The sequence below is a fragment of the Chaetura pelagica genome, unplaced genomic scaffold, assembly GCF_000747805.2.
Source record: "Chaetura pelagica isolate M959 unplaced genomic scaffold, ChaPel_1.0 scaffold363, whole genome shotgun sequence".
Taxonomy (NCBI): domain Eukaryota; kingdom Metazoa; phylum Chordata; class Aves; order Apodiformes; family Apodidae; genus Chaetura; species Chaetura pelagica.
In genome coordinates, this window is record NW_009952720.1 from 39,087 (window position 1) to 50,587 (window position 11,501).

The following is an 11,501-nucleotide window of genomic DNA, read 5'->3' on the forward strand; positions in this document are numbered from 1 at the left end:
CCCTGCACCGGGCGGCGCCGGCGGCTCCAGGTGAGGACCAGGCCTTTGTCTTATCCCCGCCGCCTCCTCGGGGCTGCGTGGTTGGGTTTTGTGGCTCTGTTTTTTGGACTTGTAACCGACAGTCTGTAGAGCCGTTTTTGAGGGCGCGCCCGAGATAAATCGTTTCCCCCCCTGGTTAATTTTGTAAAGTGTCGTCTCCACATCGTCATGTAAAATATGTCCAAAGCAACTTGGTTGCCTTTCTTTCTGAGCTTTCATTTTCCTCCCCTCCCCTTCTGTAGCACAGTCTGTAATCAACCGGGGTGGCCTAATAGGAGAAAACCCTCCTTCCCTTCTTCTCTTTATACAGACTGTGAGGAAGGCAGCAAGGGAAACTAGTTCCTATAATCATATTTATATATATATCTAAGTGATAGCATCCTTCAGATTTACCCTTGCAAGCTGCAGCTCTAGCACGTTCTGTAAATGATGTGCTTGGTTTTATAACTCAAGTCACAGTGCCAGGCACTCTGGGGTCTGGGAAGAATCTTCTGTAATCGTGGTTCAGGCCTTTTACCAGCAGTTGAAGGCAGGGAACTGTTCAATTTACACCCCCCTGGTGGGTGTCAGTATGTTTGTGTCTTGCCTTGTTAGGCTTTCTTTTTCCTGCCTCTCCTAATTTCAAGAGTGGAATTGTTGGTATGTCTTGGGACTGAGCTTTTCCTTCTCTTGCCCCTGAAATCTGCAGGGCAACAGTTTGCATCACGCCTGTGTTCAGATTTCTGGCTGCAAGTTTGACTGAGAAACAAATAATTCCTCTTAAAAATCGCTCGGAATAATCTCATGCTGCATTTATTATCCTAAGGTCATAGCAGTTGTATTGGGGAGATATGAAGTAATTCCTTTGCATGCGTCTAAATTATATTGGTGCTGGGGGGCAACTCTGTTTTGTCTTGCTTGTCTGTAAAAGCCATAAAGTTATTTGTTGTTTTTATCCAAGACTGGAACAGCTTTGTCACTCGGACCAACACTTGTGGGGAGCTGCGTTCTGCTCACGTGGGACAAGAGGTCACACTGTATGGATGGGTTCAGTATCAAAGGTAAATGCCAAACAAAGTGAAAATGGAGATAACTTCTTTTCCAGATCCAATATATGGTTTAGACCTGGATTCCAACACTCTTTTCCAGGTTAACTTCAGTTTTTTTTTCAGATAACTTCAGGTTATCTTTATCATATCCTGCAGCTGCCACTTCTGAAGTAAAACAGTTGACAACTCTGCCAGATCAGTATTTAACATTTCAGAGTTTCATCCAAATGTTAATTGAGCCTCAAGCAACACTGTAGAGCTGTTAAATATCATTGCCCTCATTGTATAGAAGAGAAAACAAGTAATGGCATATTTATAGCAAGTCTAATAGCTGTGAGCAAGTAATTTCTTTTATATGGGGTCCTTAAATTTTAAGCAAATGATCTTGTTTGTCTCTTCAGCTGCAAGCACCTAGTGATGCATATTTAAAGTATTCAAGCTTTTTTTTTTTTAAAGAAAGAAGTACTCAGAAAAAGTAAGCAGAGAATGAAATGTTAATTCCAAGAGTTGGCTGTAGGTGGCGAGATGTCATCATTCCTAAGGGGGTTGAACGTTCTGTAAATGTAGGGTGAAAACCATGTCTGCATAGAGCATGGATGGTGCTCCAAAATGTCCTGGGGGATGTGCTTGTAACATGGAGATAGTTCCTGTGGCTTTGGTGACACTGATTTGTGCCAAAAGTCGCCTTATGCATTGTCTGGTTCAGAGAGGCTGTTCTTTACCCAGCAATGATGGTCTGGGTGGGTTTGTTTTCAGGAGGTCCTGAGCATCTTATTTTTGAACAGTCCCTGTTGGAGCTCCAGGAAACAGTGTTATGGCAATGAGGTGGTTGTGCTCTTGCTTTTAAAGGCAGCTGGAGTGTGTTCTATTTGACTGCTTCTGGATGGATTAAGTGCAGTGGTAGCTGTGTCTGCTGCAGGTGAAGTGAGCAGGATTTATGACTAGGCTGAGGAGTGTTCGTTTGTCATGTGAAAATTTTTATTGGACTAATGTTCTCCTTGTTATGTGGTTGGATTTTATTTTCTATCCATGTCAACTTTAGTTTTATTGTTCATCTCAATGTATTTCTCTGCCCCATGTTTCACAGCAGGAGATTGCACATTTTCAGAATCCCTGCTTGACGTGGATTAATACTCAAATTAAAATCCTGCCACTCCTGGTTATTTGAGCATTGTTTGTCTGTGGCTGGGCAGAACCTGAAATTGTTCAGGTTAGATTCAGATGTGGGAAAAGTATCTGTACATACACTGCTTGAGAGTGCTTTGGGATTAGCCACAAGGTACAGAAAGCAACTGGTTGCCACGTGCTTTGGCTTAAAAAGCAGAAGACTATTGAATTCTTGAAAGAAAACAAACCAACATTTTCCCTTTGTGTTTTTCGTGAATTAGACAAGGCCTGTTCCTGGTTTTGAGGGATTTCCAGGGGCTGACCCAGATCATCATTCCACAGGATGAGGTAAGTGCTACCAAAATATTGAGTCTCTGTTGGTTTTGGCTTTTTCCCTTTGGCACCCTGGGTCCAGCAGAGGCATTTTGTCAGACTCACTCACAAGTAGACATTGTGAGAGCACGGATCTGACAGAGCATGAATGCGGTTTCCTCTGCCTTGTGAGGAGTGATCCTGGGCCATTAGTCCCTTGAGCATGGTGCAGTTGTCCTGTTCTTTGAACCATTGGCATCTTCTTGCAGGCACATTCCCATGTGAAGGAGCTCTTGTCTAATGCCCCAGTGGAGTCTGTTGTGCGAGTGACTGGAATTGTGTCCCCTCGGCCGCCGGGGCAGGAGAATCCGGTGAGAATGTTGGGGTCTCTCAGGGTTTTTAATTCCTTGTGGACAGTAGGATTATGGTGGGGTTTGTGTCGTATCTTTGCCATGGTCTCTGGGTGCCTATCCTTGGATAGTGTGAGGAAAAATAGCTATGACATGTAACTTAGAGAACCTCAAAGCACATTAAACACCCACCAATTAAATTGTATCCCAGCCCTTTGAAAGGATAATGGCCAGCTCTTCCAGGCTTTCAAAGTGTGGCTAAGATAATTTCTTTTTCTTGAAAATTAATGTTGTCATCACAAATCCCACAGCATGTGATGACCTTTTTCTCACTAGTAACAGATTTTGCTGTTCTCATTGTATAGCAAACAGAGGTCAAATAATGGTTGGTTTTTTTATGTTGTGCATTCCTCAGCTCTCACTGTCATCAGCCATAGATTAATCTGTCAGGGTTGTGTGTATCCCATCATTGACAGGCTTAAAAAGAGAGCTTGGATTTATAACCATGATTTTTTTTCTGTTTGTTTGCTCTGGCCATGATTTTTATTGTTCTGACCACTTACAGATTTCCATAAATAATGCAGGCTTCAAGCCATGCCTTTATTTCTTTTAATAATTTATCATTTTGTTGGAAGTTTGTAGATGCTTTTCCCTGGTAAACAGAAGGAAATCTGTAGGATTGAACAAACCTTGGTGTGGCCCAGTGCTGAGTGGGGGAAGCTGTCTCTTCTCCCTGGGGATCTAGGAAAAAGGAGGCTAGTTCTGAGAACTGCTGTTCAGAACTGGAAGTTCTGAGAAGTTCCTAACAAGTCGCCTGTTCTGGGTTGTGTTAAGGGACTGATGGTTCTTATCTTCTGGTGCTGCTGATGCACACTAAAATGTATAGTGCATGGATTCATTGAAGCTAATGGAACCAGTATTTTGTGGAAGTACATGTGCCCTAGAAAGGTCTGTGCCTGGCTGCTCCTCTTTGCTCAGGATGTCCTTCAAGGAAAAGGCAAATGAAAAGTAGTTTTACATCTCACAGAGATCATCAGTATCCTACAGGGAGAGAACATGCTGTCTTTCATGAAGTGACTTTTGTTTTCTGAGCAGAAGGCAAATGCAGGAGAAAGCCACCCTTGAGAGAAGTTCTCTGAGTTATGCTGTGCTTGAAGGCAGGGAGGATAATCACAGGGCTTTCTTTTTACCTCCTGACTATATGTAAAATACCTGTGTCCAGTTTTCCCTGAGTTTTGAATCTTAATTTTTTTTCTTGCCTGTTTGCTGCAGAAAATGCCTACAGGGGATATTGAAGTGAAGGCAGAGACTGCAGAGATCCTAAACTCTTGCAAGAAGCTACCTTTTGAAATCAAGGATTTTATCAAGGTGTCTGTGTTTTTCCTTTTCCTGACCCCCTCCCCCCCAAAAAAAGTGGTCACTTTTCAATAGATTAGGAATTTGCTCAGGATGATGGCAAAACATCTGAGAGCTTCAGCTGGTTGTCCCAGGCCTATTTTGGGGGAAGGGTGGTATTTAAAATAGGGGTGCTGCTTACTGGCTGTCAGGATGTATTTCTAGTTAGAGTTAAGCAGAAGACAAGGCTTGAACGATTCCAGTGCACAGGGTTTTCAAGTATCACTCTTAAAGCAGTTGGTAAAGGGAAGAGGGAAAGAAAGGAGGCTATCCTGGACTTTTTGAGAGTGTGAAACAGAACCTGCCAATGAGCTGCTGTGTTTTAGGGCAAGGGTGCTTCTCTGGGCAAGTATCTAGTCAGCCAGAGGATTTTCTTCCTCTGTAAGTACACAGTCTTACAAGAGGCTGGTTTTAGAGCAGGCTCTGTGGGGTAGGAAGGGCATCACTGTTAATTGAAGATATCATCTGTGCCATTGAAACTGTGACTGATACATGGGTGATGGAGCTGGGAGAACTGGGCCTTCTGTGTTACAGGTCCTGGGCAATTCCCATCATCTGCTGTACTTCAGTTTTCCTGTCTGCAGTAAGGATGTATCCCCATTTGGTTGTTCCTTTAGATCTTTGTGTGACACCACCCCACTTAAAAATCAGGAGGATTGCTGCAGTCCATTGCATTTGGCTGAGAATAAGGAGGCCTGAAATTCTGAGCCTTTCTGAGGCAGCTCTTGCCACAGCAAATGTTTTGTTGTTGTTTGCGTTTTTTTAGAGTAATTCTGCATGGAAACACTCCCAGTGGCTGGTGTTCATGTAGGTTGTGAGTAATGAGTGTGTTGTGGCAGCAGAGCAGCAGCCTTTTGTAGCTTCCCCCTTTTGTCCTGCAACTTTAGGAGCAGCTTCACTGGATGTGCAATCTGAATTTTGTCTCTTAATCCTGAAATCTCCTCCTGTCTCCAGAAATCAGAGGCCTTACGGATGCAGTATCGCTACTTGGACTTGAGAAGCTTCCAGCTGCAGCACAACCTGAGGCTGAGGTCACAGATGGTGATGAGGATGAGGGAATATCTGTGTAACCTCCATGGTAAGAAACATGCTTCAAGAGCAAACGAGTGCAGCAAACAACATTTCAGCCCTCCCTTCTTCTGTTTCCCGTTGCTGGGAGGGATTGCCAATCAGTTTGCTACTCCAAACTGGTCCCACTTAGTGAGGACAGATCTGCTGGCAGTGGGGTCTTTAGAGGGCTGTTGGTAGGCCTGAAGAGCAAAGTGTGTTGAAATCTCTTAGCAGACTACAGATCAGTTGTTTCAAATAAGCTGTATCCAGTGAGAAAAGGCCTTTGGCTGGTAGTTTCCCTCTTTTGGTCACCCAACTTGTGGCATGTCAAAGGGATGGATTTCTTCTAGGCCTTGTGCTTATCTTAAAATTGGGAAGTCCATTCTGGAAAAGACAAGCCTGGTTCAAAATGGATGGAGAATTAACAGTTTTTTAGCCTCTGTGGAGCCCTCTGTCATCAACAGTTCTGGGAGGATGATTAGCTCAGAGCCTTTAAATCTGTCATTACACAAGTTACTCTCAGAAGCATCAAAATCTGTAGATTCCAGTGCACAGGGTTTTCAAGTATCACCCTTAGAGCAGATGGTGAAGGGAAGAAGGAAAGAAATGAGGCTGTCCTAGACTTTTTGAGAGTGTGAAACAGAACAGAAATCTGTAGATTTTGAGGGGCTACATGGTGTGCTGGACTACCTGTTGTGCAGAGTAGCTGTAGTCTAGCCTACTTTGTGTCACACTAGTCCTTGCTCTCAGCATATTCCCTATCTGAAGGATGTGTTTGTTCCTCAGGGTTCGTGGATGTGGAAACTCCAACCCTCTTCAAAAGAACCCCAGGGGTACGTGTTCTCTCCTGTGATTGCATAGGCAGTTCATGATTGAATAACAGGTCCTTTCCTGTTGCACTTTTAGTCTGGTTTGTTAGCTTACAATTTCCAGATTTGCTTCTGCAAAATAGCTGTGTCTGAGGCTTTGTTATACCCCATTGCAGAGTCCATACTCCCAGTAATGATCCACCCTGTTTCTGCACTAGATGCAGTGTGAGGCTTTAGTCCTGTGTATGTTTAACCTTATTGCTTCAAAATAATCTGTGATGTTGGCACTAGTTTTGATTCAACAGTTGAGCCAGAACTCAGTAGTAGGGGTATGTCTCTGGTGGGAGCAAAAGATGGGGAGGGAAGGAGTTCTGTAAAATCCATTGAAAATTGTAACTACCTTGGAAAGGGCACCCTGTGCTGCAATTCCTAGAGAACTCTGACAGGACTGTGCATTTTAGTACCCCTTGATTGACATAGCTTTAATTGCTGTGCTGACATCTCTTGCTCAAAAGTTCAGTGTTTCTTGAGTGTTTCAGTCTTCTGGGTGAATGGAAGAAAGTCTATAGCAGAGGTGTGAAAAATTGACTCATAGGTTTGGAAACACACTCACTAATGTTCTTTTAATCTTAATTTGTATGGTCACTTTTGTTTTTGCATAGAGATGAATGCTCAGAAATTCTCAATTCTTTTTAGTTTCTCCATGGAAACACCAACTACTGAATTTTATAGTATTTAGCTTGGCTGACTGTGGAAATAAGGCAGCAATCCCATTGCCCTTCTCAAAAATATAAATCCCTTTGTCATTTCCAAAGCTTTGGAAAACAAGAAGTTCCTAAAGCCTGTAATGGAAGGAATTGAAGCCACTTATTTGCTGAGTCCTGTAAGCTTCTGTCTTTCTTTTGATGCCAGGGAGCAAAAGAATTCCTTGTGCCCTCGAGGGAAGTGGGCAAGTTCTACTCTCTGCCTCAGAGTCCTCAGCAGTTCAAGCAGCTCCTCATGGTTGGAGGCCTGGACAGGTAGTAGTTTTTTGGACTCTTGTTCTCTGCCTGTGATGTCCAGGGTTTGCTTGCTTCAATTTGTGAGGTTTTGGATATTTCCCCAAAAACTTACTGTCATGGCTTTTGTGTTTTGAAGAGGGATCTTTAAATACTTGGGACTTCCCAGGTAAGCCAGACCCTTTTCCCTTCAGCAATAATGCCTGTAAGAGGAAATGCATCCTCTTTAGAGGTTGAAATCTTCACTGTGTTTTGAAATGGAAACCTGATCTGAAGCAGTCTGCCTGAAGAGCCTTTCCAAGAGTAACCTGTAGAACTATTTGTGATGAATCTGGGCAGCTCAGCAGGACTGAGACAAGGAAAACATGTTCTCAGGGTGCATGAGCAAGCAGCTTTTTACTGGGCTTGTGCCTCCAAATTAAACTGAAGGAGAGGGAGACAGTTGCTCATGCAGTGATCTGCAGGCCAGGTCTTGATTGTGACTGAGTTTAGCATGGCCCTTAGCAGGGTCCAGGTTTGGAGCAGAAGGTGGGAAGGGGGTTGAGTGTGTCCCTGCTGGGACACAGCTCACCTGGGAGCCTCCAGAGATGTGGCTGGGGATGGATTCAGTTGCTTCTGAGGGGATGGGAACAATCAAGGCCATGATCAACTGTTGCAAAGGGAACAAACAGACCTCTTTTTTTTTTTTTTTGTGATCACTTCTTTACCCACAATTTAATTTGTTACTTTAAAATGTTTTCTAAGTAAAAATGCTCTTGCAGGTACTTCCAGGTTGCTCGTTGCTACCGAGATGAAGGTTCCCGGCCTGACAGGCAGCCTGAATTCACCCAGGTAACCAGCTCACTCTGCCTTTCCCCTTCTCCTCACCCCAGACAGCTTGTTTTCCCTTCTGGCTCCCTGTTTTCTGTGGGTTCTTATGCTGGTTGGGGCCACCATGTTATTTGCTGTGTGTTTCCCAGACACAGGCCCTTGAAGTCAGTGTGGGAGATGCACAGAGGGGTTACTGTCCTTGGCTGGCTGCACAGTCCCAGGTGCTGTAGATGTGGGAACTGTTGTGCTTGATGATGCAATCTTGTCCTGTCCTTCTGGGTCCTCTTCCTCAGCATTAAGATCCCAGGCAGAGTTAGCCTGGCTCATCCAAGGTTTCTTGCTCTGTCCTTGTCATCCTTACCTCATTCACTTCTCTGAGGAGATTGTTGCCTGAGTCATCAGGCTGTACTGAGGTCATAAGCACATCCTCGGTCTAATGCAGTCATGCTGTGATTTAATGTGTATTGTTTCTTTCTATGCTGGTTCTATAGTCAAGAGCTTCTGCAAGTAGCAGTGTAAAAACCTGTAGATAATATGGAATCCCCTCTGTTTTCTGTTTTAAGATAGATATAGAGATGTCATTTGTAGATCAGTGTGGGATCCAGAGACTCGTAGAGGGCCTCCTGCAATATTCCTGGCCTGAGGGAAGAGGCTCTATTACAACTCCTTTCCCTTCCATGACATATGAGGAGGCACTGGCTGACTATGGGAGTGATAAACCAGACACTCGTTTTGGGATGAAGGTGAGAGTTTGCCCAGTGGGATTTTGTAGCTTCTCCTTTCTGGTGATGTTTGAAGAATAATTTTTGTTTCAATCATGTATATGTGTTTGGCTACAGTTCTTTATGCTGTATCTTACCCAAGGTGTCCATCCCATCAGTGCTGCTTTGTACACATAATCCTGTCTTGGAGAAGGGAGGGTGTGATTATTTGGTTGTGGGAAAATGTATGTTTTCACAACATTTTATTTTAAAATTAATGAAGTGTTAGGAAGCAATGCCTCTTGACTGTCTTAAGAACAGAAGCCCCTAAGGCATCCACAGATCAGTGGTGTTATCTATTAAGAGGAGCAGTATTGAAAAGCAAGAAAGCATCTTGCATTTCCCCAGGGATTAATTTTGGGGGTTTCTTTGCCAGCATACAGCTTTCCTCATTGTGGTGGGATGTCATCATCTCAGGCTTTCCTGGCTGTCTTGCATTTCTGTTCCTGCAGTGTTCAGCCTCCCAATGGTTATTCCTTCTTCCTGTGAACAATCTGGTTTCTCTCCATCTCAGGCTTTCCTGGCTGTCTTGCACTTCTGTTCCTGCACTGTTCAGCCTCCCAATGGTTATTCCTGCTTGGGCCCATTTCCTTCTTCCTGTGAACAATCTGGTTTCTCTGCGCAAAGAAATGATACCCTAGGGAATGATGTTCAAGGTGTTAAGATACAGGTGCAGGGTTTTTGCTTCATGTTCCTACCACTGCTGCTTTTTCCTGTGGTCTCCTCTTTTTCAGATAGTGGATATTGGTGACTTGTTAAGAAGGTCAGACATCCAGTTTGTGCAGAAGGCACTCAGTTACCCATGTGGTGCTGTCAAAGCCTTTTGTATCCCTCAGGGAATGGTAAGTGATGCTTTTGCACACTGCTTATGGTTTATGTGAAATAATGAAATACCAATTTGAATCCCTTTGTTAGTAGGGAAATGTTCCTTGCTTTTCCTGGGGGAGTAATGCCCTTCAGGGAACTTGGGATGGGTTGTGATTGACATCAGGTTGGGCTGGGTGGTGTTAGAAGAGGGGAATGGAGACAGTCAAGTGACAGGAAGAATGTATTGTTCTCAGAAAGAGGAGGCAGAAAACAGAGCTGCACACCCTTAGAGGCTAGGGAAGCCTCTTGGGGTTTCAGCCTGCTTTTGTCAAGGATGGCTTCTGATGTGGATCTCAATAATAAATTGTACCCTGTGATGAGAGGTTGAAATATAGCCAGTTATGGCACAGCTCTGTTCTGGATCAGTGAGAGAAAGGTCAGGTGGCTACAGTGCCCTTCTCATGGTTGCTTTTGCTGCGTTTCTGGGCACAACTTAGGTCTCGTGGTGAGAACTTCACAGACCAAAGCCAAGGCTGACAATTGATGTAGAAGATGATTGGAAGTAGCCATCTATTTTGGCAGGGAAGCAGATTTAATTCTGGCTCTGGGTGTCTTTGCAGTTCGGGCAGTATGGGAAAAGCAAAATCCACTAAACACTGAGTTTGATCTGGGGAATGGAACTCTCTGACCATGGTTTCTCTTGGGATTCCTTAATTCTAACCCAAAGTGCAAGTTACTGGCTTCCCACGTGAGAGAGGGCACTAAGCTGTGAATTTCAGCAAAGCAGAAGTGGATTCTGGACCCCCTCTAACATCAGAGTAGGTGAAAAGAAATAAAGATTTGAGGCAGGTCCTCACATCTACTGCATTTCTTTGCACATGAGAGTCAGCCTTTGCAAATACATGCTGATGTTTAATGTGCCTTCCTTTACTTTTTCTCCAGAGATATCTTAAAAATAAAGATTTGGAGTCCTTAAAGGAGTCTGCAAAATCCCAGTTTAACCAGGTGAGACAGAAACACTGCAGTGGCTTGGAAATGGTGAATAAAAAAGTGTGTGTGCAGGCACTTGCAGGCAGAGGAGGGTAGAAGAGCAGTTTCTGATCGCTGGGTCAGTGCCTGCACCTGTGATGCTTCAAGACACGAGAGGGCAGCACTGAGCTGAATAGAGTCTTCCCTTTCTTTAGGAAATCATGGAAATCATCTGCAGACCTGATGGAAGCTTGAAGTCTCTGCTTACAAAGTTTCTTGGTGAGAAGCAGCAGTCTGAGCTCATCCAAGCACTGAACATGCAGGTGGATGATGTGGTGCTGCTGGCAGCTGGTGAATGCAAGCAAGTGGTAGGAAGCATTTACTGGGTGGCTCTGTGAGTTGAATGTTGCTGATGATGGCTTTGATGTTATCTGACCTCAGTCTGATTCTTCTGATTAATAAAATAGGTCATCATCTAGTTCTGTGTTTCTCTAGAGCTGAAGCTATAGCAGCAGCAAATAATGCATGAAATGTGGCCCTTGCTTTTATTTCCCCCAGTCAGATTCTGGGGATCACTTGTAACTGAAATGAAGGCTGGAATATAAACCAGGAAAGAATCAGTGCCTCCTTTTCTCTCACCTGAATTTTTAAAGTATTGTACCTCTAGAGATTGGAAAACAAGGTCAACTAGGTCATTTTGTCTCCCATAAGCAGATGAATGAAGCTCATTAGCAGCAGTAACAAGAGATTCTGTCCCTGCCCTTCTCTCGTTCTTGCCAGCTTCCATGTGTTGCTGTATGACAAGGTGTCATGCTTTGCTTGATAGCCAAAATTTGGTCATATTCTCTTTCTGTGCCTTAATTTCCCTGTCTGCAAAGTGCAGATCTTACCTGTGCTTCCCCAGTCAATCCACATTTGTGTAGACCTTGAGGTTAGTCTGGGACAGTTCTGTGAAGATTGAAAATTTGCAAGAAAATGAGCTTTCCAGCTCCTTCCTTGCCTTTCTTTGTCAAACCCTGGAGCTGCCTCAGCATGAAGGGGCTATCTGCTGGGAGAGAAAGTGAAA

The 11,501-nt window shown here is 44.0% G+C and overlaps 1 protein-coding gene across 1 annotated transcript in view; it reads left to right on the top strand.

Annotated features, from left to right (window-relative positions):
• Positions 1–5: 5 nt before the first annotated feature.
• The window catches only part of DARS2 (aspartyl-tRNA synthetase 2, mitochondrial), a gene marked incomplete at its 5' end in the record, with an annotated part of 14,020 nt that continues 2,524 nt past the window's right edge, over positions 6–11,501 (top strand). The window contains 13 exons of the mRNA XM_009994664.1: positions 6–30; positions 980–1,079; positions 2,456–2,522; positions 2,756–2,857; positions 4,109–4,204; positions 5,186–5,309; positions 6,068–6,114; positions 7,003–7,109; positions 7,850–7,919; positions 8,462–8,641; positions 9,394–9,501; positions 10,409–10,471; positions 10,651–10,803. Of these exons, the coding sequence (XP_009992966.1) occupies positions 6–30; positions 980–1,079; positions 2,456–2,522; positions 2,756–2,857; positions 4,109–4,204; positions 5,186–5,309; positions 6,068–6,114; positions 7,003–7,109; positions 7,850–7,919; positions 8,462–8,641; positions 9,394–9,501; positions 10,409–10,471; positions 10,651–10,803 (1,242 nt within the window). The remainder of the gene's footprint in view (positions 31–979; positions 1,080–2,455; positions 2,523–2,755; positions 2,858–4,108; positions 4,205–5,185; positions 5,310–6,067; positions 6,115–7,002; positions 7,110–7,849; positions 7,920–8,461; positions 8,642–9,393; positions 9,502–10,408; positions 10,472–10,650; positions 10,804–11,501) is intronic.